At 37.7% G+C, this 20,330-nt stretch overlaps 1 protein-coding gene across 3 annotated transcripts in view; it reads right to left on the reverse strand.

Annotated features, from left to right (window-relative positions):
• Positions 1-20,330, reverse strand: part of LOC139976014 (neuronal acetylcholine receptor subunit alpha-10-like) — a 134,399-nt gene that overhangs the window by 1,935 nt on the left and 112,134 nt on the right. For all 3 annotated transcript variants that reach the window (XM_071984390.1, XM_071984389.1, XM_071984391.1), the window contains 4 exons: positions 7,719-7,855; positions 5,877-5,921; positions 3,596-3,705; positions 775-1,322 (listed from right to left, as the gene is read on the reverse strand). In XM_071984390.1, coding sequence (XP_071840491.1) covers positions 775-1,322; positions 3,596-3,705; positions 5,877-5,921; positions 7,719-7,855 — 840 coding nt within the window. The remainder of the gene's footprint in view (positions 1-774; positions 1,323-3,595; positions 3,706-5,876; positions 5,922-7,718; positions 7,856-20,330) is intronic.

The raw sequence follows: 20,330 nt of genomic DNA on the forward strand, positions 1-20,330 counted from the left end.
GAATGAGATAAATAAGTCAAACAACATTGTTATAATTGTGTTTAAAAGAATGTAGTATCGTCGTCAAAGTGGTCAGGGAGTTTCACTATAAGAAACACATCAATAGCATATAGAACCATGATGCACGTACCTGCACTTGAGACATTATGCTGCAGTAGAAATGCGTATATTCAGTTAAATTGAAAGCGTAGCCGACCGTGTATACATAGGTCTATATCTGACAGTGAAATATTGATGGACCTGTGCGCCTTTCACGGTACACAATTTTTTTCGAGTCCCTCTGCAGAACTTTCATGGATCACCAAATATATTTTACGGATTCCCGGGTCCCTGGTTGAGAAGATAGATATAGTCGATCCGCGTCATACGTCCTGACCGAACGTTTTGAGGTACCATTTTGTTAAACTCCTTATTTCAAAGATGTTTTCTTAACTGAAGCTGTACCAAATGTGACCGAAAAGGGATTGGGTGGCGGAGATGAGTGAGGGTGGGGTCGGGTGGGGCGGCTCTGTATCTTCCGTAAAATGATACTTTCCAAATAACTTACAGACATTGAAGAGTATTGTATGAGACCATAAACGTCAGCGAGTACAGAGGTACTTTGAGACTGACAGGGATACACAGTGGCCATAACTTACTTATTTCTAGCAAAATATATGTTTAGCAGCTAGCTAGCACCGACGATATTGCAGTAGAAATATGATCTAAAAGAAAAAACAAACAAAAGAACTCCCCCCCTCCACCCACCACCACCCCGGATAAAATATAGTTTACCTATAAGTGGTACATCCTCTGACGTCCTCGGCATCATTTCAGCCACCAAGAGCAGAAACACGGTAAGAGAGAGGATGAGAGTAATGGACAAGGACACTTTAACCACGCCCACATCATACGGCATGAAAAAACCGAGCAAGGAAAGAGCAGACAACAGCATGCACGGCATCAAGAGATTATAGATATAGTAGAGCGGTTTCCGCTTCAGTCCGAAGTAGAACGTCACGTCTAGATACTCTTCGGGGCAACATGTGTATTTCTGGCTGTGTCGTCTGGTGGTGGCGTACTTAAGGTCCCATTGTTCGTTCGGGACTAGCTCGGATAAATCCGGGTCGTTGGCAAACTTGCTCAAGTTCATTTGGAAGCTGGTGTATGTCCACGAACCGAACTTCATCGTGCATTCTTGCATATCGAAAGGGAAGTATTTCACGTTGATCTTACAGGTACTCTTGACCAGTGTTGGTTTCGACCAAAGATCCACATTTCCTTTACTGCTGACGATTGCGTTGGATGAACGAGAGTGTGCCACGTAGTCGTTTGAGTCCGCACTGCATGTGAAAGAGAAACGCAAAAGGTATAATGTCAGCGGATGAAACACCACAACATTTATGAATGATTGATGGGGAAAATCCCTGTAGAAGACTTTCAAAATTAATTGTTTTGAAGTGAGAAGGCTACGTTATTACATAGATAAGGCATTATAGTTGTGTGGCCAAAATGACAGACATCATTCGGCAATTGGGCCTGATCTAACTCCGTACAGACTTCCGTGTCCATGCACGCATGCCTTTGCGACACTATATACCATGCATGTAAATGAAAACTTCAGAAGTTACCGGGCAAAAAAATGTGTTGACCCCTTCTTAAATTGCTGGTGAACCTCCTTAATTGCTGGTGTGACTCCCCCAACTCAAAGCGGGCCTTTCGGAAAACAAACTTCCGAAGCAGTTTTCCAGGTGGGTTTAATGGAGAAAAGCCGTCGCAATCGAAAGAAAGAAATTTATTTTCTGTTGCTCTTATGGCGCGAACGATTTACCGTAAAATCACTGCGACTGCCCATATCAGCATGTTCATTTCACAAATGTAACTTACATATACTCGTATACTCGACTTTCTTTACTCAATTTCACGGAGGAAACGTCTGAAAACACCTTTTTATTCCTTGCAATGGAAGGGAATGACACAATTTCGCAAGCTAGGTAAGACTGAAAGAAAGTTACTATTCAAATATGGACCTAACACAGGCTATCACACAGGCCTAACGATCGTAAACAAAACAGAGAGATTTGATTGGCGCATGATCTGTTTGGCGGGGCTTGCAAATTTTGATTGAAGTTAGAATCTACGGACTCGTTAAAAATCTGGCGAATTTTATTCAGCTCAAAATGTTTAACAACAGATAACTCAATAAAAATAATGATTATTAATATGAAAATTGCATAGAACGGTGTTATTTTCACTGAGCTTTAAATGCAGTAAGCTGGAAATAAATTTGGCAAACACACATTGAGACTTTAAAGGGTGTGAAGACTCGCGCAAAAAGAAACGTTTAATGCCGGTAATCTGGCCTAGTTTTGAATGAGGTGTAACAGAAGTGTTAGACACCACCATCGATCCCAGAAAATACACACAGCTTGCTACCGTCGGTAATTAGACACTAGTGTACAGTCAGTACATACATCTGCGGAGTCAATACCCACAGCACAGTGTACAAACGATACAGCGATGGACATCTCAGGTCCAGCTAAAGATAACAAGGTATCACATTTCATTACTGTCTGCATTTTTGTAGCGACAGGAGAAAAACTACACTTGCGAGCAACGGAAAGTTACCTTTTTAAAGATGGCGGCACGCTGTTTGCGGCGAGTCTTCAATGCCTTTAAGCATGCAAGCTAATATGCTTTACGGAAATGAAATTGATGCTGAACGGAGGCTGAACTCTGTCCGTTTGGTCTGTGCCTGTGATGGTAAGGTATTCAGAGTAGAAACTAATGAACTCTTTGATGTACCCGTTTTTTTCGTTTGATCAAACCGTACTGCAATTTTACAAAGCATCTCCCGAAAGAGCTTACCAGCTTTCACCCTAGCCAACAATCCAAGGTAGTTTCCCCAGGCAGGCAAGAGAATTGCCCTTTTTCGGAGGTAAAATGTAATTCCATATAAAACTATATAGAGGTGTTAGCTAAGACTCTCTCTCTCTCTTTGTTGTTTTAGTTCAGATCAAAGCAAGGACGATGAAAACACAACAATAACAAAATTTCCCTCGTCAGTCATAATTTGTTATTTCCATGGAAGAGGCATAAACGACTCCGGGAAGTGAACGTTATATCATATATGGAGCCAGCCTGTCCATTATCATTTGCTAATAAATGATTTTCAAAATGTTATATTTAGGTCTACGTCCATCACTATATATACAAACACACACACATATAAATATGTATATATATATATATATATATGAAAATCGTAATGAGTTGGAAAATCAAGAACAGTGAAAAAACTTTCAGCCTCCACCGGGATTCGAACCACGGGCCTTCCGCTCTGTACGCGGACACCCTAACCACTATGGACGCTGATTGTATGTCCAGAGGTTCGAAACCGGTAAGGAAGGTCGTAATTCCACTGTAGGCGTTTGTCACCTGTATCGAACAATACTAGTTCTGTTTTTGGTGACATATTTTGCCTTACTCTAGAGATATACTCTATATATATATATGTATCAATATATATATATATATATATATATATATATATATATATATATATATATTTATATAAACATAGTGAAATAGATGTTCAGCCACTCTTATTTCTTACTTGTCATAGAGTGTTACGTCAGGAACCCATATTTCTGATGCTGGAATCCTCATTTCTTCTATGCCGTCAAAGTCATCCTCGTCCCAGACAAGTTTCTGATCTGTCCAGTGCTGTGAAGAGCAGGAAACAAGTAAATATTTGGCGAAAGTGAAAAAGGGTTGTCCTTGCTCCGCAACCGTACCATGTTTATTTTAATGAAATACCAATAGAATATATTACTTAAAGTTGCAATATGTGAGTAATTTATCTATGTAGAATTCAAAGGTACCAAAAAAAAAGAAGAAAATAAGGGGGATGAGTAAACATGTTTATGATTATTAAAGTTTTGTCTTTATCAGGTCAGAAAAGAACTGCCAGCAAGTAACCATTTTTATATTTAGCCTTTGATGGTATATGTTTTGCCGCCTGTCACTGATATTGGTATATTGTATTGGCCCATTGGTACATTAGCAATTCAACCGCATAGGAGAAGAGCGAATAAGTGCGTCCGTTACAGGTAAGTGCTTCACTATGGTAAAAATCAAACATCCATGTTATATGTTCCGACCATGAAGACCCTTCAGCAGGCGCGTAGCCAGGAATTTGACAAGAGAGGGGCGAAACTGTAGATTCGGCATTGCAAACTATCTAAGCGTAGCGCCACCATGAGTTGGCGCGAAGCGACAAGAAAATTTTGGCTGTAAATGCCTCCCAGATCGCTGGAAATGGCACTTCCCAGGCCTTGTAAGTTGCATCTTAGCATTTTCTCTTTTGAAAATACTAGCGATATCATACAAATATTTATAAAAAAAAATAAAAATATGCTCAAGGGGGGGGGGCGGCTTCCCCCTTCGCCCCCCCTTGGCTACACGCCTGCCCTTCAGACATTTTACAATCTATGTAATTCTGACGCCATTCATACTTTACACTCCCTACGCAGTTCTCTTAAGAACGTTGCTGTCTGGAATCTCAATCGAAAGAAAACAAACACCAAGTACGCAAAAACAACAATCGCAACAAAAACTGTTTGAAAAAGGTCAACAATGCTACTATTATTACTCCCTTTGACAGGTCTGGAAACTGCCGGACTTAATCTGGTATTGAATTAATGAATGTAATACAGAATGACTCCAGTCAACCAGTTTATAACTTACACACAACCTGAATAATGGAATCGATCAATAATTATTAATCGAAGACTATGGCATGTGTGCTTCCATTATCTGGTTGAAAGGGAGAATTCGAATTGTTACAATAGCTCCGTGATCTTCTTGACTTAACACTCGTGTACGTAATAGGCCTATACTTGTAAGTAGTAAAAACGGATTGTAAAAAGTTTGGTTTGGAACTGAACGAAGACAAGGCGGCCGTTTAGGGGGGTAATATGAGGGATACTTGGATCTATAGGCCTATGAATATATCACATGTGAATCCTAACAAAGTTACTTTCCAAATTGGAAACAGAGTTTAATTGATGTGGAGTTGTTTCAAGGTGGTTTAAACCATACTTAAAACAGTGCCGGCTCACATCATCATCATCATCATCATCATCATCATCATCATCATCATCATCATCATCATCATCATCATCATCATCATCATCATCATCATCATCATCATCATCATCATCATCATCCTCATCATCCTCATCATCATCATCATCATCATCATCATCATCATCATCATCATCATCATCATCATCATCATCATCATCATCATCATCATCATCATCATCATCATCATCATCATCATCATCATCATCATCATCATCATCATCATCCAGGCGCGTAGCCAGGAATTTGCCAAGGGAGGGGCGAAACTGTAGATTCGGCATTGCAAACTATCTAAGCGTAGCGCTACCATGAGTTGGCGCGAAGCGTACAAGAAAATTTTGGCTGTAAATGCCTCCCAGATCGCCGGAAATGGCACTTCCCATGCCTTGTTAGTTGCATCGTAGCATTTTCTCTTTTGAAAATACTAGCGATATCATAAAAACCTTAAAAAAATTTGTCAAAAATATGCTCAAGGGGGGGGGCGGCCGCCCCCTTCGCCCCCCCCCCCTTGGCTACGCGCCTGTCATCATCATCATCATCATCATCATCATCATCGTCGTCGTCGTCGTCGTCGTCGTCGTCATCATCATCATTAGCATTATCAGTATTATTAGTAGTAGTATTATTAGTATTATTATTATTATTAGTAGTAGTAGTATTAGTATTAGTTTAGATTTAATATTGTTATTATTATAAGTAGTAGTAGTATATGAAGAGGTCCGTAAAGCCTAGCTATAGATAAATCTTACCTGTTCAATCCATAGATTGGTTGTCAAGATTTGCTCCCGTTCGTCCTGCAATGAGGAAAGTAAAAACATAAAAACTCGATAAACTAAATGCATATCTAGATGGATTGAATATCATACCATAATTTTGTGGCATATTCAACATAAAACAAACATACGCATGTTTCCTTAATTATGTATATGATTATTCTTTTTGTTATAGTTCCTCGGGTCTGTATGCCCCCCCCCCCCTCCACGGTTCCCCTCCACGGTCAGGTCTGTTAGTGCTTCATTCTTATTCTGTGACTGAAACAATCATAATATTTCACCAAATACGAACATTTCGACCTCAAAGTGAATCCTTCCGGAGGATACCTTAACCGTTACTATATTTTATACATCCTATTCTGCTTCTGATTTTCAATTATAGCCATATGCTGGCATATATTCTGGTCACCTAACATTGATGACCCCCCTTCGCACGGATGTTCCAACCGAGGTTCATCATACATTTACCTAAATGAATGACCGACATCAAAACCTTCACCGAAAGCCCTTGAAAGATTGAATGATTTCTCAGGGTTTTTATTTAGACTTAGAGAAAATTTACACTTTTGTCAGCATAACATGGAATTAAAAGTAGCAATCCTAATAACTCACGTTACAATAACCGTTGCTTTTTCTTCCTTTTTTTCTGTCTTTTTATTTATCTAAGGAAAGATATATCTTTCGATTTACTTGAAGATGAAAATGGTTATTAGACGGATGACAGAGATTTCTCGGGCGCCATCTGATGAGAGAACTCACCATCACTCATTTTCAGTTGGACTATATAGTTTCTTTGCGAGTAAGTCCGCTAAGCAGGCCGAAATTGTGCATGACCGTTCTGTATACTATATGTATGTCATTGTGGAAATGTATACCGATGTAAGAAAATATTTGACGGTGCCTTATAGAGTTCAAAATTTCTTCGATATTTTTACACATATATATTTTAATAATATATATAATTAATAATTAATATATATATATATGAGTACAGAAATCCGGTCATCCTAAAAAAAAACATATATATGAAAAACTAAAAACAGAAATCGAAAAAGAAAAAGAAATACAGTGTAGTCATTTGGAAGAGGAAGGTCTAAATACTTGTTTTCAATTCTCTTGTCATTTTCTTAATTATTAGATACAACCAAAGATGAATGTTTAATGATGATTAATGGAAGGCTGCCATTTTGTATTTTAGTTATTATTATTACTATTAGGCCTACTATATATATATATCAGAACTTTTAAAGCTGCTTTAAAGACTCATTTATTTAAGAAATCGTTTTTATAATTGTTTTGTTGTTCAGCGCCATTGAGTGTTTTTACAGTAATATGCGCTTTACCAAGTGTTACCACCTTAACCTTAACCTTATATATATATATATATATATATATATATATGCATATTGTAATATGTGGTCCTTCTTGTTTTGAAGGAAGAATGAGGAAGGACCAATGTTCACTGGTTTGACGATTTCCCTTGTCCCTTGTCGCCGACATTACGCCAGCTTGTTATCAACGCTGTGAAACATATTGGAGGACGGTGGGGGGGGGGGTGGCATGGTGCCCAGGTGTCGTGGCTCCTCAAGTTTAGTCTATACCATTTGTCCTGCAAAATGTAGTCAAACTTATAAGGTAATGAGGATGATTTCCGTGACGTCATCTGTAGATGGATGAACAGTTTACGTAACAGACGATCTTCTTTCCTCAACAGGAATAGATTTGCGTTTGATGCAAATACTGTGTTTTACAAAAGATAGCAAATAATGACCCAAAATATTATTGAAATTAAAATTAAAAACACTTGATGATATTTACCATTTCGACTATTTGGTTGACTGCTATCTGTAGAGATACATTGACCGGATCTGAGGAATTCCAGACAGGTCTTACTTTCATGTTATAATCACTGAACAGCTTTCCGTATAGTCTTTGCTCATTGCCACCGAGATAAGCTGTAAAGATACAATAAAGAAGTACATTAAATTGGCGCTAAAAGGGCCTAAAATGTGTCCTGCATCATTTTCACTACGGTACACTATACAGAGGAACAGACATGCGCAGTTAGACCCCCCCCGATCCTCCACAAAAAAATCAAATCTAGTATAAATTCTACTACGATATTAACTACTCGCTTTCAAGGGCGTAGGAACCGGGGGGGGGGGCTGGGGGGGCGCCAGCCCCCCAGTGAAAAACATGGGGGGCGGAAGTATCGTTCCGCCCCCCCCGCTCCGCAAGTCAGAAAACCCCTTTTTCATTTCCAAATGAGAAAAAAATGTCATTTGAAGCACCAAATTGCATCTAAGGCCAGGTGAAAATGCAAAATTCTTTACAAAATGGAGTGGGTGTTGAAGTGTGCTATATTGCACCAAATTGCATCTGATACCACCTGGAAATGCAAAAAAAATCCAAAGGGGAGGGGGACACCCCCTCCCCTTAGACCCCTCCCCCAGGCCGGCCATCACTCTTCAGCCCCCCCCCCCCCACTCAAAAGTACCTTCCTACGCCACTGCTCGCTTTCGTGCTTTCAACCTTGCACTCGTACTCATAACGATGATAATTCTACTTATCAATGTACGGCTGCTATATAATACTCGTTTCAACAGTCTGGTTATAGGAACAAGACAATTTGAATTCCGATCGAAATATTTCAGTCTGCGGAAGCAATACCGGGTTATTGAAAAAAACTGACCTTTGTAAGATAAAACATAAATTGCTAGCATATATTTCGGGATTGTCCCAAAACATATGAATCATAAAGTAAACAGGAAAATTCCCCAGCCCCCCCCCCCAAAAAAATCTGAATAAATACGATAAAATACATTCAACTTAGCGGTCTTACAAACTGTGACGTCATTCATTGGGAAGCTGTTTATGTTCTCGACACATTTAACATGAATTTAATTATAACCCTAAACATTGCAACTATGTACACACCATTTCCCTGTGCTCTTGCAAATATTTATTATTTATAATCAACGAATTTTACACAAAACATTTCCGGTTAAAACAAAAAACGGAAAAGGAAGTGAAATATAATAATAATAATAATAATAATAAAAAAGACAATATTAATTTTGGAATTAAAATAGGACTGCAGAGAAATAAAACTACACGAAGGACATTTTTTACCGGCTTGGATGCATCTGAATTCTGAATTTGACAATGCATGAACCCATTGCTGTTGTAATAAAAATTAATAGCGAAGTTGGCAAGGAAAGAAATGTAATTAATTAATTTTTATCAATAATCCCAAGCAGCTGCAAGTCTGTATAGCGTTCGCTATCTTCCCTTTTGGTATAGTGTTAAAGAAGAGATCCTTCCTAACGTATCATATTCACCCCATGGCGACTGTAGAGTGTTACAGATATCATGCAGGTGTTTGGGTAAAGTATGAAGATGATTTCTAACACGAAACAAGGAAAAACTCTGCCCTGATGTGTACATTTCACAGCAGTAAATGAACTTATCGAATGTGAAGGGTACCACGTGACCTCACTTTGGAAATGAAAGAATAATTAACTTTTTACTTCAAGTGAAGGATTTAATAATCTGATATAATTAGAATTCTCTTTACCTGCGTCACCAGTCACTCATGAATGTTTTTTTTTTTTGTTAACAATTAATTTCCGAAGCCTTTCATACATTAAATAAACAAAACCATAAACAAAGGATACATAGTATGTGGTAAACTTTCTACCATATTAATAGGCTAGGCGTCATTTTGTTTCACCATACTATATTATCCTCGTCTTTCTCGGAAACGGCTTTGAACTCTGTATAGGACCTTTCTATAATACTATCCCCATAGCAACACGTCCGGAAGTTTATAAAGGACATCTTAACGACCCAAAGTAATGTGCAGAAACACTGCACGGTACTTTCCTTCGCGTGCAAAGTGTATTGACGTCATAAGTGTGACGTCATAGTGTGGCGTTTTAAGTGTGACGTCATCACTAAAAATGGGCTAATCTTGGACAACTTCCAGTAGCCTTGATTAAAGCGTTAAAGTGACCCTGATCCAGCGGTCATACTTTATCATGATCGTATTATACAGAGCACACTCAGCATCGGTTAACGAAGGATCGGAGTTTATCGCTCCCTTCACACATTCGGGCTTTTTGACGTCTGCTGATGAGAGACAATTTATGAAACCTATACTGTTTGATCTGTTCAAATGATTTACGCGTAATTAACAACAAAAAATACCACACAGACTATATGATTCTGCTTTATTTGCCATAAGCAACATTTCTCGCCTTAGAGTCTCCTTATGAACTTTCACTGATTACTATTCTTTCTTTTTTCTGTCTTGTTTCTTGTTTTTTTCCTTTTTAATATCGATGATATCTGGAAGTCACTCATATCGAGGTCGTTATGGGCAAAAATATATTTATGTATCTTAGTTCCGTTCCCATAAATAAACACACTGATCCAGGGGCTTGGGTTTACACGCTTGTCATAATTGTGTGTAGGAATATATATATATCTCTCAGCGCAGACTATTCAAAGCTGTTAACGGAGTTACAAAAGTAATTGTATGGATGTAGTGCTAGAAAGAGATGTGGCTGCATATATATGCAAATACTACATTAGACGTAAATTGATGTGTTTTTATTCGACGGCAATGCCTTCTTTTGAATCAGAAATAAAAAGTAGAAAATAAAAGACAAAAATAACAGAACCTTAACACTTAAATTTGTAACAATGAAGGGAAATGTGTATTAAATGAAAACATAAATATCATGAAATATATACAATTAAAAGAGTTTTGCTCATGAAATTGATCTTAATTAAAACTGCCGCATGATTCTTAGTGTACATATATGTTCTTTATTTTGTATCTTACGATAAAATGTAGAAAACTGACGGCTGTCGAGAGTTGCTAACCAATCAAGGAACATTGCTTTAAACACATCATTAAATTTCAATGCCTGACAGATTTTCCCCACTCCCCTACCCGCTAAACAAAGCATATATTATAATATGACTCTCCTATCTAGTCTACGAATGACAAGCTGCAATAGCGCCGACGGAGGGAGACACATGATGGAGGTGACATACCCCCCCCCCCCGCTCCCCTTAGTTTTGTGAAACCATCAAAGTAACCCTTTTCATAGAAAGGAAACACCCCTTTTTGGTACAAAGGGTATCCTTTTTTCATTTAGAAACCATTTAAATATACTAGAAATTGTGGTTCGAGATGCACTAAAGATCTTTTTTGTGGGAAAATATGAGATCTACTTCACATTTCCCACTGCCTCTCGAAGTTTATGCCGCCCCCCCCCCCCCTCTCCACCCCACCTCCAGATTGAATCCTCTTCCAACAACGCCCTTGAATATTGCTCAAACATGCACGTGACGTCACGTATGTCCTGTCGCATAAGTCTCTCTCGTTCACCCGCAGGCCGGCTAGCCTGCGATCATTGCCCGTAATGAACATTCACCGACTATTCCATGTTTGTAGTTTAAAATTATTTCACAATTATTTCAGGGTTTTATCTAAAATCAATGATTATATTATTGATAAATGATAGATATGACTCGCGGCCGTGGTACAATACGAATTTCTTATTATGTATATTTTTTTTTCTCTCTCATTTATTTCATGCCTGTGTTTGAATCAACAAAGGACTGGAATCGCTTTAGAGGGCGTTTGTCGGTCATTGACCAATTGTTCAGTTTGACGTCAATATAATCGAGTCACCTAATGGTTGTGCTATCTTCAAGGCTATACGCATCGTACATATTTTGATCTTTTTCAGTTTGATCTGAAAATTACAGTATTTTACGAGGTGGAATACACATATTATATGAAATACAACGTTTTCAGTTCAATGCGTGAGCAATAGTAATTCCAATGATATCACATTCTCCTACCGTTAAAATGATGGAAATGAATGATGGAATTTTGAAGCCTTGTAGTCACACTATTATGCACACATGTGTATTGTAGAAACATAACTAGCATTAAATGATCGATTCTTGGCCTTTTGTCCATTCCCCTTTACAAGACTCGTGGTTCACATTTGACGATAATCACACGGTCACAGTCTCGATGTAAGGGGATTGGGTTTTTAGAGCGGATCAGTTAAATCGTTTGGTTTTCGCGATCAGGCTATAACTTTGTTTTTGTTTTTTATTAAGAAATACCTAGAATTTGTTTTTTATACATCAACTTGTAGAAGAGAAACATATGTCTATTCTACTTTCACCTTCACCGGCACCCAGATTAAAACTACGTTATTTGTAATGAAAATAATATTACTGATAGTGACCATATTACGAAGTAAGGTTACGATCTCCAAAGTAAAGGCTTTCTTGTTAAAAAAACAGCAGCTACTATTGTGACCTTAGCCAGGGCCGCAAAAACGTTTTACTTCTGGTGGCGGGGTTGGGTGGGAGGGTTGGGGCCTTAACCCCACTATAAAACGAAGAGGGTTCAGCCCGCCTCTTGACACACGTCGCAATACAAATATATCATCGAGAACCATACATGCAACATGTTTGTAGGGTGCAACCTGAACAGTGAAAATTCTCCAACATTTTAGAAAAAGTTGCAAACATAGCACCCCTTTGCATTTATCCACCCTCCATTTTATACAAATTATCCTTAAAAATGTACCCCTCCCCCTTTTACTCCTATGATGATACTACATCTTAGCCTCCCCAACGTCCCTTCTCGGTGCAAAATTGTGGTTACGGCCCCGTCCCTCTCCCCTCTCCCCTCTCCCCAAATTGCAAATAAACCTCCGAATTCAACATTTGATGTTCAAAGTTTAACTTATGGGGAAAAACCGCAAGTCCATCATCCATGGGAGTCGGCTTCAACAACCAAAGAGCCACACTCCTAATTTATTTATTTATTTTATTTTTTATAAAATCCTGGATCCTCCCATATATTGTTGTTTGTGTTGTCTTGAATTAACCTTTGACCTCATGTTTTGTTCTCTACGGTACAGCTCTGTTTACATTCAACAAACGGATTTGTTATTTATTAACGAATATGAAAAAGTGTCAAACATAATACCAGCACCGAGAACTACCAGCACACTTCAAACCACCGTCTGATAAAAATAAACTTGAAATTTAGGTCCTTAATTTTTAGCCCTAAGATGAATTTATATTTTTGCAATGGCCGTTTGTAATAAGTCTTGAAAAGTGACCGCAGCATCAAATGAAAATAATAAAGTTAACGGTGAATATATAATAAAGACCACAGCTTAATTAAGTTCCTGCCATTTATACAGCGCTATTTTTTTTCTTTTCACGGACAAAGATGTTTAATGAACAAACCAAAAGTGAAAGGTCTCTCTCTCTCACTCACTCGCTCACTCTCTGCCTCTCACACACATAGGCCTACTCCTCTTTTTTTTTCAAATAGCTGGGGGACTTGAATCAAAATTACCGCTCAAGGTGTTCCAAAAGCCAACATAATATACACCGTGATGAAAGAGAGAAAAGGCTAGAATAGTAATTCTCTGCTAGGGAGACAATTCATAGCATTGAGAACAACAAAATTAGAAGAAATATATATATATATATATATATATATATATATATATATATATATATATATATATATATATATATATATAACTGATACGCCGGGAGGTTATCAGCTTATCGCAAAAAACAGTTTCGGGGGATTTTAATTAATGAAGAAGAAAAAAAAAATAAGCTGACTCCTTAGTGATGAATTTAAATAACACAATACAGCATTATGACGTCATTTTGTCCTGGGGATGAATGTCAATTGATGAAAACAGAACGGTAAGTATAGATATATCGTCGGGATAAAACTCATGGTCTTTGCTTTATCTTATCTCATTGTTTTTTAATGTTGTATTTTGGAAGTCGTGTAAACAATGATTTAACTGACCGGCGGGCGTCCAGCAGTTGAAGGCATGATGGACTATATGTAATGTACTAGAAACCGAAAATGAAATACTTCTCCTTGCGTTTAAAGATTGGTATTCACGTACAACTCCAGGGGGAATTCTTTCTTGGTCTCGCTATAAATAGAGATACTAAAGAGAACGACTGAAAGAACAAGTTTAACACTTGACGACACCCTGCCCGGAGAGATGTTCCAGATAAGTCGTACAACTTTACTTTTTAGTTAAAGTTTGTTTAATTTGTAACATTAAGTCCTTGAGTGTACAGATTAAGTGCATTGATCTTGTGGATAGCTTTGACTAAATAAGATTTACAAGTTATAATCTACATGTTGTGTCGCTATCCCTGTCGAATATTTGTAATTACACCCCATGGCAGAACCAAAAAATAGTCCGGTACAAATATCACCATGGTTACCTGGTTGTAGCCTGCACGTGTATGGCAAGCCATGTGGGACAAACACTGCATAATATATCCGCGTATTAATTCGAATATATACGCGTATTAATTCGAATATATATGTGTTGTAGCCTACATGTGTAAAGTTTCGCTTTTGAAGCGATCTCGCGAGCCCGCCAAAACATTTATCGTTGGTATATGTACACAGCAAGAGCGGAAATGTATTTTTTCGTGTATATTCTAATTAATCCGTGCATATATTGGATTTAATCCCCATATATATTTTATTTAATACGTGTATATATTCGAATTAATACGTGTATATATTCGAATTAATACGTGTATATATTCGAATTAATACGCGGATATATTTAAGCCATATGATTGGCTAATAATATATACGCGTATATATTCCAATTCATACGCGTATAAATTCCAATTAATACGCGGATATATTATTCAGTGTTTGTCCCACATGGCTTGCCATACACGTGAGGGCCACGAGATAATGGTTTCAAGTACCTATTAATGCATTACAACATGACACATTACAACATAACAACATGACACATTTTATGTACAGAAAAGTATATTTATAAAGGTAACGTTTATATCAAACTCCACCGTTACATTGTTACTGTGGTCAAACCCCTCCACCCTCCTCCCTCCAAATGATCGCTACTTAAATGCATGGTTTAATTGTTGCAACTACTTTACAAGGGAAAACAAATTGTTATTGTTGCGTAAATAGTGTTAGCGTTGTGATATTGCTGCAACTCTTGTACAGGAAAATAATCACAAAAAGAGGGAAATGGAATTGCTGTTGCTAAGGTGTTTGCAAAATGTCAATTTTGATCAGACCATGGAGGTAAAACAGATCAGACCAACTGATTAAACACAACAGACCCTTTGATAAGTTGTCTTGATCAATACGAAACTTTTCGCCCGTATAGTAATACTAGTACGAACGAACGATGCAAGTTTCAACAAATAAACCGTGCCGTATTATGAGTCATACTAACTTAAAATCTGTCTGGAATTAGACCATCTTTATTAATGTTCCAGTAAATGTCTCCTTCCGAAAACCTCTCCATATTATTTCAAATGTATAAATTGCGAGAGGTGCTTGTGGGACAGCCCTATGTGGTTTGTCTGTCAAAAGAAACGACTGGCTCTTAAGTGACGAAAATCCTGATCTGTTTTTGTCACTTAACACCTGTCATGTACCCCCATCAATGACAATAACGGGTCCATTATCTTAACATTTAGGCCTTCATGTTTTAGCACGCACATTTGAAAGATAAACTCCATTTAATGGCCTGATTGAGCATCTAAATATTTCCAAAAACAGGAAGAGTCCCAAAGGTAGTAATATGGTGGCTTCATATTTCCCTTTCCCCTGGAAAATTCAGTAAATATAACTGTTGATTTCATAAAGCCAAAAGAAAAAAAAATGACATTTTTCTTAACAGAACATTCATACGTTATATAAGCACAGGCAATAATGTTTCATGGTTAGATTGTTGTCAATATGACAACGTAATAGTAAAAACAAAAGCATATTTCTTGTGAGGTATTACAGTGTGTGACTATAGGTGAACATATTCTCTTCATTTTGGATCGACGAGAAGTCAATCGCAACCTAACGGGGGGGGGGGGGGCGGGGGGGGCGGGTGGGGAGAATGGATTAGTCGCGAGAATTTTACATTCATACGGGGACGGATTAAGCTACTGCTCGGGGTGTTGGTTTCATCCAAATATAACAGATATTAGCACAACCTTGCGCTGAAATAAGACTTTTATTCAAAGTCTAAATATGCCTCAGAATGCAATGCCATGAATTTGACGTCTAAAGTATATCGGGGATGGGGTGGGGAGGGGGCAGACCACCTAGCACTCCTACATTGGCGTCTGCTTCAACGACCCAGGGCCCTACCCCTCCTTTATTAAATCCTCCCTTCGCCTCTGATCCATTTAGTTTACGTTCATCCCCTACCTCAACGAGGAAAATTTAGAATTTGGTTGTCCCACCCGGATTTCCTCAATTCAGGGTTAACTCAGTGATGTATAGTTCTCATGATTCAAAGGAGATCAATGCCAAAAGTGAGGTTAAATAAGGCAAATCCATTATAGAACTCGAGGGCGAATCCTCTGAAACCTCATACTTATACGTTCTTTTGTGATAAAGTTTAAAAAATATATGGATACATGTAATGAGATCAAGTAACGGAAATCTGGATGGAAACGTATCAATAACCATTGATCTGATATCATTGGCTCAATCACGTTCTGTAGATGGAATAATTTTGTCAGCACCCATATCATTTGCATTGTAATAACCGACGATCGAGACAGCCACTGTGTGGGCAATGTATTGATAAAATATTTAACTCAACATCACAAAAAAAAGCCCCCCCCCTCCAAATAAAAAGCGTTACGAAACACAAAACACAAAACAAAACAAACGACAATGACAGTAATATCATCAACCATATTTAAACAATATGTATTGTTTGTCACGAAGCATTAATGTCTTCCAAAGGTATCTTCAAGGTATAGAAAAGTACGTATATTCTGACGTATACTAATTGAAGCATCACACATCAATCGCGCAATTATACCGAGCCGTTATTATTTGACTCTACCTGTGTCTATTTTCCATGTGGCAATCAAAACTAGCGGCGGTATATTTCAGCATGGTATTTCATTAATAAGTAGAGTTGTGAAGATATGTGTGGCAATCTATGTAGAGGTATCAAGACAAAAGACTATTCACGTCAGCTTGTCTTCAACGTTCTCTTTTTAAAGTGTTAATTTTTTTTTTCTCTCTTCGATATAGCACACATTATTCCGGTGTCACAGTATTTGCAGTCCGCATGAGAAAATGTCCCTAGGGACTGTTTTGGCTATGATAATCAGTGAGGGTACAACAGTACCTCGTCATGGTAAACTTTGGTCCACGAATTTGTGACAAGCGACGAACAATTATGCTTTTTGAGTATCTCCCTTTTAATATTGCTATATGAAATGATATATATAAAAACGTACATGTTAGTAGCATGTCTGTATGTATTAATTACCATACCATCGTTGATTCATGCTATGGCAACTATAAACTATGAACTGTCAACTATATCAACTTCACTCGTGTAACGGCCCTATATATAGATATTAATATCTCCAGACCACTGCACAAATGGAAATGACATATTTCACTTCCTGTTAGACTGGGACACCCTTTATGCGAAATGATTCTGTAGCTTACATTATAACTCTTTTTCATATCAAGATTTTTCTGAACTTCTTTATTAATATTTATAAACAAACTAGACAGGAAGATTTCAATTAGAGGAAACTAATTTCATTATTCATCCTAAAAGATGTCTGGAACATCGCACAGAGTTACCTTTCCCGAGAAATGATGAAACCCGATACCATAACACAGACACGCCTGTATACATACCAGGGACATTTACCAGTATAAAGAAACCTTGATCACAATCGATCGACATCCATTTGAATCGGCGCCACGTTAGGGTCTTCTATGATCAATTTATTTAACAAGGTTTATTCATCAGCAAGCCTTTCGAGTCTTCAAGCAATTATACGAGACTAGACATATACAACCTTGCTGCTTAATTTAAAATGACAAATGGTTAGGCTTTTCAAGCCTATATACCGACCGCTAAGTGAGTTATAATACTGCACCTATATTCATATGAAGATAAACTGTTGCTTTAACCATGAAACGTTTGATTAACCATGCAAACACAAATCTGTATAATGGAGAAGTTTGGCTTATTGATTTTTAATCGATATCATCGCTATTATAGAGCTCGCCTGTATATAGTCTATACTGTCAATGCTTTTCTTAAAAAGAAATGACCGTGTTATTGTTAGTTTAGAAGACGTCGAGTCGATACTAAACCATTAGGTGTACGGTAACACCCACGGAAATCAATCAAAGTAGGTGTAGACATTGAGCTCTAAATACCTCAAAAAGGGGGATTGTCTACAATCCATTGAGCTTAATCCACCGAAGAAGTTCTTTGATTGGCCCTGTTTAAAGAATCAAATTGCAGAACAATAAAACACGCTTGAATTGTACTCTCCATCATCCTGTGTTTTTTTCATTCGCATTTGTTGTATAACCTCTTATGTTTATACGATGTATAACCTCTGACTCTTTCAACGTTTGAAAGTATTTCAAACCTTTGACAATCCGTTCCTCTTTTAACCGGATCCTGAATACTCGAAATCTCAGATCCAACCATTTCAAATTGTAGGATATATTGTGTGTTATAATACTGCTCATATATGTCACCAAAGTACAGCATTTCAGATTATATTATATGAAAAAGACTTGATTTTGTCATCTAAACCAGTGAAGCTCTCTTTGTATAGGCTTTTTGTCTCCAATACTGAAGCAATGATCGCATAAAGCCACTTTTATAATACGGGACGCTTGATTATCCAAGTTTGTTTGATAACCTGACAACCTAAAATCCCGCCTTTTTTTTTCCTAATAATAAAGTGGGAATACTATAGCAGCAATCGGAAGCAAAGTATTAATTTTCTAAAAAATGTGAAACTGAATTAATTTCTTCCCCTTCTTGAAATGACGAACTTGTCTTCTCCCCAGATTTTCCAAACATTTTGTTTTGGTATTTTCATCTTCATCTTCTTCTTTTGTGGGAAAAATACCCAAACCACTCGAACCATTATTTCCTTTTTCCCCGAAGCAGAAATCTTTATACTTCATTTAAATCAAGTTGAAAAAAACTAGTAAGACATTTTGGCAGATTAATGCTTGTTCATTCCCAGATTTTGATGACGGTGGCCTATCGAGAATTTCGAAATGCCTCGTTTAGATGAGATTCGAAAGCTTTCTGAGAAAATCGATGAAATTTAAAGAGAAAAATAAAAAAAAAATAAAACACCAGCAGACGTAACCCTGACATTGAGATCATTGTTCTGCGCATGCGCGTTACGAGAGCGAAACCTTACTGTACGTTTATCGTATGGTAATTGTGTAACCTCTATTATATTATTAGACGTAGGAAGGCCTGCGATAAGCGCAAATGACCTTGACGGTTTCCCGTACATACATATTTGAGGTAATTACTTATCGCACATACACAGAAAGAGAAATGAAAAAAAAAACCGCACGTTGGAGGATTTATGCCGAAGAGATGACGATGTTGGTTTTATATGTTTGAACACGTTAACTGTGGCCTATGTACGATATGTGCTTAACATACTTGATAACATAGCATAGTGTGAACCAATGGCATACCTTTATACTGTAGTCTTATCTTACACGCGTCGGTATAGTGTCTTGTGATTGGACCAAAGGGAAAGGAGAGGACATTAATAGTTGAGAATATACCCCTGCACCAACTGCTCGGGCAGGGGGACGATTTTGGGTACACGTAGAAGGAAAATTAGAAAGCCAAAATGTTTTACAATTAGAGATAAGAAACAAAAAAAATGAGTAACATATTTTTTGGTGGTTAGTGATGCGCAGCCCAATGTTAAACTGCGCGCTCTCTCAGATCGGCGTACCAACACATTTTGCTCTTCCTTCCGGTACATTTAAAAAAATGGAGATAGTGGGATATGAGTAAAATATGCACAACAAGAATAGATGACGGCGATGGGCTAAAGGGAGAGGGGGGAGGGGGTGTCCAGGACGCATTAAGACACATGCTTGAAGCAGCATATGGTGAATTTAGTTTTGATTGAAACGTAGTACTGGTTATTTACAGTTATCTTTCCGGGATATGATATGATAGATTCCCTTCCCAATTAGCAAATCGGTTTGGAAAAAAAGTATTTTTGACCAATCCTCTGTTTAACGTTTCCGTAAATAGCTGCAAGCGTGCGTGCGATCAAATAAAATAACTTGTTTTACAAAATGTTAGAAAAGGTCACAATAGCACTATCAATGAATACAACAAATGGATAAACCCCAAATGGGAACTCGTCAGCTTGTTCCAGAATGGTGGACGGGCCTCCCGAAACTTAAGAGAATCTTTGGGCCTTCCACAGGTAACAGTCAGATATGATTGTAAGTTTAAAGTTTGAATCCCAATCCGTACATCAAAGAAAATAACATCAAGACCACTCGAC

This window comes from Apostichopus japonicus, chromosome 11, assembly GCF_037975245.1.
Source record: "Apostichopus japonicus isolate 1M-3 chromosome 11, ASM3797524v1, whole genome shotgun sequence".
NCBI classification, from domain to species: Eukaryota; Metazoa; Echinodermata; class Holothuroidea; order Aspidochirotida; family Stichopodidae; genus Apostichopus; species Apostichopus japonicus.